The sequence below is a fragment of the Kryptolebias marmoratus genome, linkage group LG22 (assembly GCF_001649575.2).
Source record: "Kryptolebias marmoratus isolate JLee-2015 linkage group LG22, ASM164957v2, whole genome shotgun sequence".
Classification (NCBI taxonomy): domain Eukaryota; kingdom Metazoa; phylum Chordata; class Actinopteri; order Cyprinodontiformes; family Rivulidae; genus Kryptolebias; species Kryptolebias marmoratus.
The window spans coordinates 22,889,235-22,905,528 of record NC_051451.1 but is presented as its reverse complement, the minus strand read 5'-3'; the positions used below and the strand labels follow the sequence as shown (position 1 = coordinate 22,905,528).

Below are 16,294 nucleotides of genomic sequence, written 5' to 3'. Positions count from 1 at the left end.
TAAATGCAGGGCAAATCCTGCATAAATTCATTTTATTTTACTTACCTTGTAATATTGCATTGAATAGTGGTTTCTATAAATGCTAAATTGCAACCATTATGAGGAAGAAATTCTTTAAATTTAGGAATTAGGTTCACAGTTTTCTTGTCTTCGTGGTTTTAGAGCTAATTGCTCTTAAATAAATTTACAGAGCAGGTGCATGATACCTGGGCATAGGGCTATGTTGCAAAGCTTAGACTGGGTCTCAGGTCCTTCACAGGCCCTGCCTCCATGTTGGGGAGGAGCACACATCCTAGTCCTAGTGCGGTGACCCCGGCCACACGTGAATGAGCACAGGCTCCACGGTGACCACTCCTCCCATACACCGTGTACTGCGGGCACAGAAAAGGCGTCAGGCCTAACCAATGTCTCAGGCTCTTTTACAGCATAAAGAAACCACTCACAAACAGCACTGAGCCAGAAACGAAATCAAATCAATCACAATATTTAGCAACATGTTAGTGAAACACTGAACACATAGACAGTGCGGGGCGACGCTAAGTCTCAGCCACTGGTACCAGTCTCCTCTAAGTATTTATCACATGCACAATTACCAGAAATAATCCACAACCAATGCACCGTTCAACAGGGAAGCTAAAGAATGAAATAAATAAATAATAGTCTTGCATGAATGTTTCTACACAACAGAACAGGTTGTTTCTTTCAGGTTGAGTCTTCCTGGTTGTATGGGTGGATGGGTGTCTACTAGGAGTGGACTGTCAGACAAATGTGACCTGACACCAGTTCTAGGAATCTGTCCATACAGAAATCGTGGAATAAGCATGAGTCACAACCCCTAACTTGTTTCCAGACCTTTGAATAGCAGTCCACATTTAACATTTTTGGAAAGTGATACCTATCCAAAGTAAATATCAGGCCAGTCAAATCAGATAGAAAGTGTATCTTATAGAAAGCATGTATCATTTTTTATTTCATCAGAAGCACTGTGGTATTCATTTGGCTTACTTTGACTCTTTTATTTTGCTGTCTAATCATCATTTACTAGCTAATTTCTTACTTAGAGTTCTAGATAAATTAGTCACCTTCTACCCCTGACTGCATTTTAAAAAACACATTTTTTTATTGTAAGACTTAGAACCAACATGTGAACAAAAGCCATTGAAGGACAACATTCTTGTTGCCTCTTGGTTGGTGTGTAAGCACAACTGTGTTTAGGCTGACAGATGGTGGATTTTCACAAAACTGCAGAGAATATTTGCATTTGGCTCAAAGTTCTACTTTGGAAAGGAAAATATGGAAATCTGAGAGGCAGGCAGAAGTGAAACACCTCCTGTTTTGCCTGGCACTTGCAATAATGCAACCCACATTTTTCAAGGTGTAAAAGATTAACCTCTGATTAATTATATGATGCTACAGTTGACTTCTTAATCAAGTCAATAAAGTGTATTCACTGATAAAATTAAGACTCAAAATTTATTTTAAGGCACTGTTGGGTTAGTCACATTAGTTTTCATATTCTGCAGATATATGGCATTCACAAAATACTTTAAATTTGCCCATCTTTTGCTGAGCTATGCTGGCACACAGAAAACTGCAAAGGGATTGACAGGAAGATGTTGATGCAGCTGGGCATACACATTTTCAGGTGTTTCAACACTGAGGAAAAAAGGGTAAAATTGATGAAAGTTTGAGGTAAACTCAACATATCCATTGGCCTTTTATCATCTTTTAACTGCAAATAGGGCTTAAGAACTAAGAAATCTGACAGCTTTGTCCACAGGGAGCTGATGATTCTTCCTTCAAAGGGTCATTTTCCACAGCTTGTGCAGAGGCTTTGAGGTCATGAAGCACAACATTTGAATCTTATTGGATCTTGGGATCAGGTATGTAGTTGGCCATAAGGCAAGCTACCGTCGGTCCCAACCTCTGCCTTTAGGTGCTGCTTTGATGCTCTTAGCTAAGTGTCCCCTGGTGGCTGAAGCATTTACTTTGAAAATTTAGGGTTCAAAGCAGGCAGTCACCACAGCTAGCTGATGAAATAGGATTGAGCTTCTTTGTGTTTTTCTTCTCTGAACTACAGCCATGATCATGAGCCATGAGCGCCTGTGATGCGCTACAAGAATATTTTTGGACCAGCACAAGATCGTAAACAAAAAGATTAAATTAAAATGAAGATATTACGATCAAATTGTGGTAAATTTGATTTTATATTTACCCATTAAACTGTTAGCTTCACAAAATGTCTCTTAGTTCTAGTTCTGTTTAAAGTAGCTTCCACTGAAAATGCAATAAATGTTTATTTTGTCCATGTGGCAAGGGTGATTTAATTTAGATCCTGACTCCTAATGCATACTTTAAAATTAAAAGACTTTGTTTAAATAAGAGTTCAGTATTAATTATAATAATAATAACTATTCTTCTTCTTCTTCTTCTTCTTCTTCTTCTTCTTCTTATTATTATTATTATTATTATTATTATTATTATTATTATTATTATTATTATTATTATTATTATTATTATTATTATTTACTAAAAGGTTTTATGTTTCTTATCCTCTTCATGTTTTTTTCTTTTTCTAAATGCCTTTTTTTATTATTATTGCTGCTGCTGGTAACCAACTGTGCATAATTAGCCTAAAAGCACTTAGCAAAGACATTAAAAAAAATAAGTCATAAAACAAAAACTTTCATTTTACAAAGATTGTTATTTATTCAATAAATAACAACTAGATAAACAAACATGAAATTAAGATATCCAATCATTAACAACATTTTAAACCTCCAACTAGTCTTTGTGAAAAAGTCTACATCTAGTGTCACTTTGTTCTCAGTTGATTGGTGTGAACCCTCCAGTTCTTTTTGTTACTGACATCTGAAAAAGGTAAAGCTAGCTGTGCTCCATCTTACTATTCCAAATCAAAGGTTAGGCTCAGTCATAGCTTCTAAAACCTCTCCAAACATTTATATTTTGTTACAGAAATTCTCACATAAAAAAAGTTAGGCTACAGTTTTTGAATGTTTAGCGCCATTTGGCAAAATATTTAATTGCCACGTTTCTCATATCTGCATTAGATCAGTTTTAATTGTTCTTTGTTTGAGTATTGAGAAACAAATCCTGTTTAGATAAAATAGGGCTTAATATTTACTCAGAGCAACATGGAATTCTGCTGTCGACCTCAACATGTCTTCATCTATGCTCCAAATGTCAGAACTCAACATTATTCTTGTATTTGGACATGTTGGTATTGTACATAGATTCTGCAAAAATAAAAAAGGCAGATAAATTCCAAATTCCTGGGCTGCTCTTCTTCTGCAGAACAAACTGACTAAAATTCAAAGGCAGAAAGGCAAGGTTGGTTCAGTTCTAAAGGGGGCTAGTGATTCAAAGGAGATTTTTCATGAAGCAGAAATGTATTTTGGCAGATGCATTGTGTTGAAAACGGCATCAGAGGTTTAGTGGAGGCCCAGGATTTCTAGCGGCATGCTTGATCTCAGGCTGCAGTGTTCACCAATGATGTTGCTGTTTTCACCTGCTAAATAGAAGGTAAGGCTCCTTTTAGAATAAAAGCTATATGTCATCATGTATACTGTTTTTTGGAGGTGCTGTTTCCATCCAGACGTACTGCAGACAGCCTAAAGAAAGCCAATTGATCTGTCTGCCTTACTGGATAATAAAGTATATACAGCTTGCCAGGCTGGATTTATTTGTCCCAGTCTCCTGCTGTGGCTGTTAGTCCAACATGTTTATCAACTGTAATTTAGGAACAGATGGGGGGAAATATAAGGTCTTGATTTTTAATATAAAAAAGCCAAAAAAATAACTTACTTGCCAGATATTACAAACAATTTAACAACAAGACCGTGGTACATAAAAGGTTGAACTAAACATCTATGAAACAACTGAATAAATAAGAAATAAAAAAAGACTAATGCACATTGCTATTTTTAAACCACTTTCCTTCTGACCTAAATCATAACATGCTTTTGAGTTTGTTTCAGTGACACAGAGACTGGTGTTTTTAAGAATTAATATGCAAATTAATGTTCTGGATCCACAGTTAGCCATGCCATGCCTGTCAACAGATCTAAGTGTATATCAGGAACAATAGTGAATTCAGTTTTGATCCTTAAAATGAGCTCACTGTTCTTTTTTTCCATTTGTTTTTATTTTCCTGAGAAAAATGTGATTCTGTGCTATTCAATGGTAAATATTACTGACCAATAAGGAACGGAAACTGGTGACTCTTTTAAAATGACTCATCCTCCGTCTTGCTTTCAGAGTTCACATTCAGTAAGTGATTGACCCTTTTAAAAACTTCCACTTACACATGCCATATCTAAAAATGAAGTATGATACACCAGAGATCAGGCTTTCAGAGGGTGCAGCTTGCAGCATTTCTTTTTTTAATCATACTAATTACTTGTGTGTGAGGGATGCGGTCACAAAAGCACTACACTTATCAGCATCATCAAATATCTTGACTGAACATGAGTGCAGAATTTCATTACTAAATCTACTTATTTTTCTGTGTAAACAATTCCAGAAATGAATAATAGTGACATGGAGACTTGCTTTTCCTTTTGGATGCATGCTAACAAGCATCGGCATGCTGCAGTTTCCAGTCAGAAAAGCTTCCGATTTTGATACCTGGCTACCAGTGACTCATCTGCCATGCCATCATGGGTTTATGATGAAATGCCTTCCAGCGTGTTTTGAAGAAACACTGCCAAGCTATTTTAAAATGCACAGTTGACCTTCAAGGAAATGACACTGACGATATCAGTATCTATGGTTCCCCAAGCTCCATGCAGATCCACATGTCATGAAACCATTTAGTTGCTGATGAGTTGCTTTACAGTTATATGATATGGAAAACACAAAAGTGGCAATGAAAAAAACAAAACAACAATTACAAAATAACCTCAAAGAAAGGAAGAATTAGATTCAATATTATAGCTGTAAAGACAGTAACATCCCTAAATAGACACATTCAATTTTTAGTAAAGAAAAGAAAAACACATTTCCTCCCATATAAACAGCAAAAGAGCAAAACAATAATATTCAAGAATCTGCGGCTAACACTACCTGGACAAGGGGCAGTGTTATTGCAAACCCTTGATTCTCTTAAAGGGCCGATGCAGTGTATTCCGTGTGATGAGACACATGTTCTTGTTCGCACCTGCGACCCTTGACCGCATGTTACAGAGCATGAGCTCCACTGGGACCACTCCTCTGCACCTGATTCACCTGTGTGGGAGAAGGGTGACACTAGTTAAATGCAGCAATAGGGTCCTGCAGCACGGCTCATGGGGCTGGGGTGGGGCAAGTTTGGCAGGATTGAGTAAAGTTGGGAGGGGCCAACATGAGTCACGTTGGGGGTTAGGTGCGGACCTAAAAATTTACAAGACCACTATTTTACAGTCTATGCTACCTTAATGTGATCTTTGATGAATACTTTCTGCAGCTCATGTTATCTGACTCCTGATTGAATTTTGTGTGCAGCACAGGAGTGTTTTTTTTTTGTGACTGCAATCATTGAAAGTAGTTGCGTTAATGATGTTTACAGTGTTGGAGAGATGTGTAAATTAATCAGCCTTTCCACAACAAACTTAATGTGTATTTATGCAAAGATCACAGAGAAGGCGTAACAGTAGACATCAAGATTACATCTAACTGTTTCACTTCATTTAAAATAAAATGCATGCATACTGTGAAACCAAAAAGTGGGAAAATCACTCTAAAGAAAAATCTTTAAGAGCATGGTGACATGCAAGAAAGACAACATCCGCAAAAAAATAAAATGGAATTTAATGGGTGTTAGTTCAGAAAGAGGGCTTAGATGTGATTTTTTTTTCTCTGCAGTGAACCATCTAGTTCCTATGACAACATAAAAGAAAATATTGCATTTGCCTTTAGTTTTTTTTAACTGTATCATGACCATATAACTTACATGGATTGGAGTGAAATGAAAAATGTACCTTTTTTTAACAAATCACAGCCATTTCATGTGTGTTTAACTTAAAACAAACTGTGCTAAGTATAATCAAAATGTGATTGTAAATGCTAGGGAATAAACATTACTAGTCATGTTTAAACCTTAGAATGTGGTCAAATTCTGTTTCCATGGATAAGGGTTTTGAGTCTGCATAACTTTGCAGGTATTTAACTCCACATGCAGACTTTGTCCAAAGTAACAATGTATAATTTGTCAGCATGGTAGTAAAGTAAAGGATGTATTTTGAGTTGAATAAAGGTTTAATTGTAAAAAATAACAGCATTGAGCCTCTCAGCTTTCATAGTTTTAAATTATAGAAAAAGCCATGAAATGCTAAATAAATCCATAAGTGGCGATGAGGTATTGAAGTGATAACCTAAATGCAAAACGAATATGTTATTTGATGAGAAATATGTGAACAAATTATTTCTTAAGAGTAGTCACCAAATAATTGATGTTTGATTATGTTAAACCCCCAGGTGAAGTATTCATTTTCTTTGAGGCTTAATGTATTAGAGAAATAATTTAACACAGAGATGAATATTCTTTCAGTTGCAGCTCTGAATACATTTATGTCATTGGTAGCCATCAAATTAGGTCAGAATTTTAAAACAAAAATATGCTTCAAAGATGTTTCACAGGACACAAATTCAGGCAAATAGGATCTTAACCCTGCCTTTAATTTTTGAGATCATAAAATAGACTGAAAGGTGGATCAATTTGGTCAATGAGGCATTATAGGGAGGGTAAATTGTCTGAGAATGAGAAACAGAAAGGCACGGCAAGGCGACTTAACAAGGAAACAACATACCTAGGGTGAATGGAGAGAAGAGATGTTAATGAGTAGATATTAGTACAGGCATGTGTGTATCAAATGTATGTTCCATAAATGAAAAAAAAATGTAATGGAAAAAAACAACTTTTTCAAACCATGACATCAATATAAATGGAACAACACATGGAAAATAAATAAAAAAAATAAAACATTTCCCACAACTGAAAATAAAGAATAAAAAACATCTCAGTAGCAGCTAGATCTAAACCCACCCACTGAGAAATAATCTTACTTAAATTAAGCAAAATAATAAAAAATAAATAAAAACATTTAGATTCAATTTGCATTGACTTTATTTAGTTCTAATTAGATTAGAAATGCATAGGTTGGCATGATGTAAGAGACATATGAATTTAGATTTTTTTTTAAGTCTCTTATAATTTATTGGATGCTACACTTCATTTTACTTCTAAGGGCAGCATCTATCAGCTCACTCTTTAAAAGTGTTTTAATTTGGGCTGAAGGGGTGGGTTTTTCAACGAATGACATTTCATTTATCACGTCTTGGAGAAAATCATTAATTACATCAGTCCCTTAGTTTTGAACTGCTGTTTAATTAATGTTCTCTGAAAAATGCTGCATGAGTAATCCACTTGTCACCTCACTATAAGACAATAAAACAAACAGACGCACAAAACCCAATTAGGCTCGAAGTTCAAAGTAAATACTCATGGAGAAATGAAAAATTTATCTTCCTTATTTATATATGGGATTTGGGAATGGGTAGAAATAATAATAATAATAATAGTAATAATGCAAAACATTTCCACTTGAGAAGTGCAGTACAAGAGAGAGAGAGAGCATGCATGATGAAATTAAGTTTAGTTAACAAAATAAAGAAACATAACTATTGCATTACCAGTTTGTGCCATAAATTTAGCAGATTCAGCTTGCTCCTGCAGGGCCTTTGTGTCATGAACTGATCTTGGCCGCTGACTTTTTACTGTATGCTCTCCGATCATTCCATATTCTATGGGACAAAATAGAGGTTCATATGAAAGCTAGGCTTAAACATAATCTTAGAACAAAAGCTTATTACATTCTGTTTTCAGGATGTTTGAAGCAACTGAAGTACATGGCTAGAAACAAAGACCACACAAGATTTTTTTTTTCTTTGATTTTTTTTAATACTGTATACTTTTGTCCTTCTGTCTAAGGCATAGAACAATGCAACAATTTTTTTTAGGGTGAGTTGGAAATATTAATTGAGCTTGAAAGCACAGTGTAGACACATAGCAAACATGCAAGAAGTTTCACATTTGTTTGTAAAACTTTAGCATCTTACCGGACAGCCCCAACCCTCCCCGCCCACCCTCCTGCACACCCCTAATAAAATAAATAAATAAATAAATGAAAGTAAAAAATGTGTAAGCCATCAGAAAGCCACAAAGGAGGGGGTCATGGACATAACATGTGATTGATCCACGGCTTCCTCAGTAAGTTGACATCTTTGTTTCATTTTGTTTTGATTGACCATGCCCAAACTTTTTGTCAGCTTTATGCAAATGTATTCTGAGCTGTATACATTACAATGCATGTTCTCTTTGTTTCCCACAAAGGAACAAAGACACAATGAGTACAGTGCTCCAACACTGAGAAAAGTGATGCTAGAAATTGGCATTTGGATTTTGCACCAGCTGCTTGAAGTAAATCTCACACACTAATCATTGCTTAAATAGCTCATGCAAATTTTTTATTAGATTTAAAACTAGCATTACTTCTGACAGTGTGAGCCTATGGAGATGATTTTATCATTTGCAAATTGGTGATACAGGTGATGCATTAACAACAGATCCACACATAACTTATGTTAGTACATTAGACAATACAATGCATCAGCCAATGATGGGGATGTTTAAAACCATCACTTTTAATTCAATTTGTAACTTGAGTGTTCTACCATCTCTAAAAGAAGCTGAGAGCTTATGAAGACTGACCTTCAGAGAAGAATATACAGGGAATCTGTCATCTCATCTGATTTCACCATGATGCATAGAAGGTTGGGGATTTTATAGCTAACTATCCAGTCCCGACAAAAAAAAGCACAGAGGTCTGACCAGATAAGTGGCATTATAAGACTATCAACAAACATGTTGCATGGGTAAAGTAGAAAAAAAGTCACTGAGGGTTCAGCTACAGTTAAACAATATCACATCCCAGAATAGCACCAAGAAAGTGTTTGTGTTTGCATACAAAATAAGATTATTAAAAGGGTATAATGAAAGGAGGGGAGAAGCCGCAGGTAGAAACAAACATCACAGCCTTTTTGATGCTGATAGGCATCTTCAGGACTATGAATGCACAAAGTAAGCTTCAAAAGCATGTTCAAAGGTGTTTTAGTCTGATTTGATTCTGTCCACATCTGTTTTGCTGAAATTAAGCTGAAAGCACAGTGTGAACTCTGTCCTCAAAAAAAGACAAACAGCAGGCAGTTAAACTAATACTCAGTCCTGTCAGCCGAGTTAACTGCTGTAGATACTTTTGACATGCTATCTCCTACAGTGTTTCATGCTGTACTCAATGGTGTCCTCAATCATGAAACTTTCACTTTTTTTACTGTTGCAAAATAAAAACACTGCTTTATTGACTCAGCCTGAATGTTTCCACCTCTGATGAAAATCTAAAAAAGTTCAGTATGCACCTTTTTTTTTTTGGTTTTATTAATTCAAATGAAGCTGAATGCATAACAATGTTTGCATAAATCTGCCTTGTCCAAAACAAAGGTAAAGTGTGTTATATTTGGCTATCTTCCAGGTGTGAAAGTAAACAAAAACAGTCTCCTATTCACCTGTAGATATGACATCATCACATTACGCATTGTTTCAGCATCCCTACGTGTAAAAAAGTGTGCAAAATGCATAAAATCTCAAGAGGTAAAAAAGATACCAAAATGCCTTTGCAAGTTGCAAAAATATATCACGTTAGGTTAAATAAACATTTTGAAATGTATATATTGTAGGATCCTGGACGATTGCAATTAAAACTAGAGAGCTATGAAGTTTGAATAACAGTCAGTGATATGGTTATTTCAATGCCACAACATTTCAGAGAGACCTTGATTAACATAATGTCCACCAGTGTGATGAAAACATGCCTATTTTTGAAAACTACATCTGTTTGTGTGAGTAATTTTATGTCTGATTACCACCTAACAAAGCAAGTAAGGTATCATTGTTGCTACTCTCTGAGAGATTCCAGATTGCAAAATGGCCCAAATCATGTAAATCCACTGAATGTCCAGTGTCCCAAAGAAATAGTCAAATTGTCCAACTCAGACTCTTCTGTTTACTTATTAAGTTAAAAAAAACACAACAATATGGATCAGTTTTACTAATGCACCTTTTCTGGTGGGATTTAACAATGACACAAAGTTTTCTGTTGACAAGAAAAAACGTAAGCTAAATTAGTCAATTTTGGAGAATGATGGACCCATTACACATTTTGGCATAATTTTAACTTGTCAAATTATGTAAATTATTTTAATTATGTTTGCTATCAGTAATATTTGATACCAACAGTGTTGAGGACATACCACATGTAGAGCTGGAGGCTGTTATTTTCTGTTATACTTATTAAAATGGTAAACAACAATACTGGCTTCAGAAAATTATTGATCTTTATTTTTTTTCCTAATTATTTGCCTCTGCACAACATTGATTACCTCAGTCAATTAAGCTGGGACATTACAGTCTGTCTCACATAATTTAATCCATCTCAAGCAGCTCATGATGAACAGAACAACAAAAGCGCTGCAACTTGTCATTAACCGTGGAGTTGGTAAAATATTTGAATGGTAAACTGGTATTACAGAGCATGTTCTGTCTGAACCAGGCTTTGAGACGTTTGAGTAATTATATCTGTATCAGTTTGGACGTGAGGATATGAAGAAACGCTCTCTCTGTTGGTACACAAATTAGAACAGGCTAATTCAGAGAAGCACGATACGTCTCAGTTTTAATGCTAAGAGACTGGAGATGCCACAGAACCAAGATGATCATTCTGCGTTGTATTTCAGAAAACCTAAAGTTGAATGAAAAGGAACAGGATGTCAAAAGAGAACACCAGAAATGTTCTGCGAAGCATGACTTAATTGAACTTCAAGGATTGCATCTAGGCCTGTGGCCATATAACGATAAACATGAGAGACAAAGCAGAATTTTAATAACTGCAGATGAAAGCTGTTGTCGTTTGTCAAAGCAAGCCAGAACAACAGAGCATTCTGAGGCAGAAAGGTGATGCATTTCGTGCGTCATTACTCAGAAACATTTCTTCTGGTTTTGGCCAGTATTCAAAACTTTTAAATGGTGTGCTAGAGAGAAAATTAGGTTTAAGATTTATGAGGTGTCTGCCATTCAGTCAAAACTAAAGAGAATACTTATTATTGATATCCATCAGCCATAATGCCTCAACAACATAGGAGAAACAAAAGCATTCAGAAAAATCCATCACTAAAAGCTCTCATTGCTTTTGTGAAATAAAAAACGTGATTTATTACCTTTGTTTTGCTTGCACTCTAACAGCCATGCATCCTTAGGAAAGAAAGTGTTTTTATGGCTAAGAATTAAAATTGACTTCTATCAGCTGGGGTGGTGTCCATTTATTTTCACATGATTGAGCAAAAAGGGGAATAGAAGACTTTCTTTCCAGAAATACACATTTATGAAGGATTTGTGGAATAAATTTGCCTAAAACACCCAGCTTATTTGCTTAAGAAGCAGCTATCTTTATTTTCACAAGAGTTTTTTTTAGCCTTAAATTAAGGCCATGACAAATTATGTATACAATGCTCAGTTAGTTTGAATACAGATTTTACAAATGAATGAATAACCGAGGAAATGTTTGTCATGGAACATTTAAAAAAGTACTCATACATAGTAAGATGGTGTAGCTTGCAGAATGTGCACATATTGAGATTGAATTGCAAATGTAGGCCATCATTAACATAAAAACCTGTCAACCATCTGTTTTTATTGGGAAAAAAGATACACAGACAGGCAGGATTACCAGTTGTTTATTTTGTAAACCTCTAGCAGGCTAAAAATTTCACCCTGCTAATACAACAAACAGATGGTAGTCATTTACATGACGTATTTTATTTGTATTGCTTTTGGCATAAACTGGCCAACAGGAGCTCTTAAAAAGCACAATATTCAATTTTTTGCAGTTCTGAAAAAAAAAAAAAACAATTTATACATTAGCACCAAACTTTAACTACGTTATTTTTTATCCTGTGGTAACCTTCTCATCAAAGTTTCATAAAATCCTGCCAGGTTTCGTGATAAACAAGTGACAAACAATTAAAACTCAAAACATCCACACCTCAGTGGAGAACTAATTACCCTTTCTGCATTTCTAATGAAACCAGTGTTTCTTTCTGAGATATTAACATGATTTCTCTAAGGTTTCCAGCTCTGGTTTGTAACCTAAAAACGTTCTTTTCAGTTTCAGCCTGTGTTTTTTCCCAATGATTATTAGCAGCTAACACTTGTCAATATGCTAATAAAATAATTTGGTCAATAAAAATCTTTTTTTTACAATAAAATTAGATTTTTCATTTTGAGTTATTTATGGAACATATTTGACTGCTGTGACAGAAAATCACTCAAATAATAAAGATGAATACAGTTCTAAAAATGTAGAAAAAATATCGGAAAGATCTTTTTCTTGTCTCGTTTTTTTTTTGTTGTTGTACATTTTTAGCTTCTAATTTGCTAAATAAAGAAGCAGAAATAGCACTTGATGAAGCTCCCAACACTTTGCAGCATCAAACTTGTAATTACTTTCTGTAGAAATGAAAAAAAAACCAACCTAAAAACTGCAAGCAAAGGCAGCTTTTTGTCACTGTGCTGTGTCATCACTTTAAAATGGCAGCTGTTTTGCCTGCTTGCCAGAGATTATCAACAAATCAAATGAGTAATAAAGAGGTGGGAAATGAGGTTTGGCTATTTTGAGCAGAAATCCATTTGTCTTAACTTTAGCAAACTAAAATGAATGAGTAGCTTGCCTCTTGAGTCAGGCTGCTTTGTAAGTTGATTGTACTGTGAGACGTGTCTGGCTGCTCCAGAAAGTGGGGAAAAAATACCTCCATGATTCCAATCAGCTTTACACTGTGTTTTTTGATGGTGCACCTAACAGAAACAACCATGGCAGCTGTGATTCAGTTAAGACAATAAACAATGTTGACCAATATGCAAGAAAAAATTAATCTGTTCAAATGACAGGTCATGTTGGTGCAACAACCTACTTGTAACCTCAGCATACCAGAACATACTAGATGGATAACATGGCTAAGAATTTGAGGTAATAGTGTAACATTTGCCATAGTTCACAGACCAATTACAGTGTAATAGAGGTGCATTAATGAATGCTGCTGGACTGAAATTTTGTGCAGAAGTCAAACTAGTATGTGACCCTAATTTGGTTCAAAGCTTTCCTTTTACCCATCACAGCTCACTGAAGCTTTTAGCTAATTAGTAACGATAAATTCTGTGATATTTGTGCTTGATATAATTAATGTCACACTAATAAGTACATAAAGTACTAAATGAAAGCTTCTTGGGTCTGTGACCATTGTCATTGCTGAGGCTTTGATCCACTGTGTGCCAGGAATTTTAAGCTCGGACTGACGGCGATCGAGCCAGGTGCAGAAAATCCAGCAGCAGACATTTTATTTCCAGGTTCTACCTCAGTGTGTGGACACGTTCCATGTGTAATTTTATTGAAAGGCAGTAAAAGCCAGCCCCATGTCCAATGACTGATGTGTCTAACCTTGCATGAAATGAGCCTTTACTCAGAAGCCACTACGAGTAGCTTCTATCAGGGGCGCTTCACTTACTGCCTTCCGTGCATTCCTGACTGACTGACTGGCACGAATGCGGGTTTTAATGAGAGGCACTTCATTGCCACTGCACTTTGAAAAGGTAAAGTCCCTGAAAATAGAGACGATGTTCCAGACAGACAAGGAAGAGGAATACCTCCTTAACCTGTGCTTGTCTTTGATCCATTACTCAACACACGTTAAGCTACCGAGGCTGACAAATTGTGTTTATTTGTCGTTGTAAGGCAGTAAGTTAAAGATGCACTTTTGGATATATTTTCTTGTTCAAGTCATAATCTATAAAGAAAATCCATGTTTGTTTTTCAAATATATCAAAAATAAACTACTGCAAAACCATTTACCACAATTACAGACATGTTAAAACAACTGTTTTACAGTTTATGCTTTTTTAAGTGTTTGTTTCTACCAACAGAGGTTGTTTATTTGCTTATTAACACCTAACTATCATTATGGGTTAAACAAAAGTTAAGGTACAAAATGAATAAAGGCACAAATGACATCAGAAATTATTTGATAAAGCAAGGGGAATAAAGAAAACAAATTCTAAAGGAAAGCAGCTAAGTTTGTAGCAGTGGAAAATCTAAAAACAAAAATTACATAAACATCATTAAAAATACATAAAATCAAAGTGGAAATTCTAATTCTATGTTTTATTTATTAACAAAAACATGTTAGAGGCTGAATAGCAAAACAGTGTTTTTTGATAAAACTGAAAAAAACAAAACAAAAAAAAACCCCTTCCATTTAGTGAAAGAAACAACAAAATATGATAATGACTGACATAGTGATTATGATGTAATAAAAACCCATCATATTTTGGCACATGAGTACATTTTCATTTCCAAAATGAGTAGTAAATGTTTGTCCAACCTTAAGTTTATTTTGGCATACTCCACATATCTTCTTACTGCTGTTATATAAAGCCCTGACTATTGGTGGGACCATATGCTTGAGCCAATGAAAAATACTCAATTAGTCCCTCATTAAGAAAATGAGGGGGTTGCACAGAATCAGATACAAATTACGAATTGTCCTCTGAGACATACAATTATCCATCATATTCCTTCTGCCATCTGTTTGCTTCCTGTTGACTCTCCTAATGACTGAGACTGAAGCCAAATTAGAATTCTGTGCAACTGCCACTGCACCTCATTGAAAAGTCACGTGAACTTGCCTAAAAATGGAGGGAGAGTGGTGAGGCGAGTGCTCAGAATCCAGTCTCTCCTAAGAAAAGAGGATATTTTGTATTACTAATGTGTTGGCAAATGAGTGGCTGCGGGAGATTGCATTGACAATTTACAGCACAATGTAAAATTACAAGGTTATTGAGCAGTACCTCACAAAGCAACCTAGATGGAGCTCTGACGTTATCAAAGCGCTGCATCAAGAAGCCCTGTTGCTGGGTGCTGTGAGCAGATAATTCCTCCTCTTTTCCCTCACACTTCTGCAAACAAGCTTCAGCAGCCTGCTTTTGTTTATGTATATAATGAATTGTAAAAATTCACACAGTTTCAGTACAAATTCTAAAATCTAAACCTTGCATTTCCTCCATATGTGTACCACAAAAAGAAACACACACGTTTGTTGTTAAAAGCAAGGGCTTGCTTATCAATCTCAGAAAAGTAGACCTCGATTTGGGTATAAATGAGATAGCCACAAATAAAAGACACTAATTTCCTTGTCATTCACTCTTTGCTGAACAATGTGTCATGCCTTAATTTTAGCTTCACGATGCATTTAGAAAATGGATCTGTGCAAGGTTTTAAACTAAAAGCAATTCCAAGATTGCAGCTTATAACTTGCAAAAAATACCAGCCTTTTCAAAGAAAAAGAGAGAGAAAAAGAAATTAGGAAAGAAAGAAAGAAAAAAAGGGGGACATGGCTGAACCACCCATGACTAAAAGTGGGGCGGCTGCAGGGACACAACTGAAAGGACTACTGTGCACTGACAGAAACAAAGATGGAAGCGGATTACTAATGAAACCATTTCAGAGGGAGAAGTCAGGTTACATGAATAGTAAAGAAATAATTCTTTCTGCAATATATGAAATACTGAGATGTTTTTAAATCTGGAGCTTTAGTCTTACAGCATTTGATGGAATATATATTTTGTCCAGTTGCTGACCAGCAGGATATGCCGTTCCTTTACTTTTGTAATATACGCTTATTATCTTTTGTGATACATGTTTCTACAGTCCTTCTGTTACTGGACACTAGAAAATTATGGCAACAACTCTTGGCATCGGTAAAGAAAAACACAACCCCAGCAAATAACCTGACAGTCACATGCACTGCCAAGCTCAACGCCACCATGCCAAGCAATGCATCTGTCAAGTGAGAAACATGACACATTTTTTAACACCTTTGTGACTGAAGCCAATTTTCAAAGAGCATACTTTGTCCTTTCCTGAGCTATTTTGTTTGGCATACCAGAAAATGACCTTCTGTTTAATAGAGTCAAGGTTTAACTTAGATTGAAATCTCTCACTACTAAATGGGAAATGATACAACTAAGAAATGAAATGAACAAAACACAATATGGACTCTGTAACTATGGAGACAAATGTGGTTGGATGACCATATTTTGTAGCAAGATAAATCATTTCTTACAGCCCCTAATGAGACT

General features: G+C 35.5%; 1 protein-coding gene across 7 annotated transcripts in view; it reads right to left on the bottom strand.

The window, feature by feature from the left end:
* Positions 1-16,294, bottom strand: part of adgrb3 (adhesion G protein-coupled receptor B3) — a 107,546-nt gene that overhangs the window by 51,489 nt on the left and 39,763 nt on the right. For 5 of the 7 annotated variants that reach the window (XM_017412941.3, XM_017412943.3, XM_017412938.3 and 2 more), the window contains 3 exons: positions 7,690-7,800; positions 5,086-5,247; positions 207-371 (listed from right to left, as the gene is read on the bottom strand). The exons of the other annotated variants lie outside the window; for them this stretch is intronic. In XM_017412941.3, the coding sequence (XP_017268430.1) occupies positions 207-371; positions 5,086-5,247; positions 7,690-7,800 (438 nt within the window). The remainder of the gene's footprint in view (positions 1-206; positions 372-5,085; positions 5,248-7,689; positions 7,801-16,294) is intronic. 7 annotated transcript variants of the gene reach the window in all.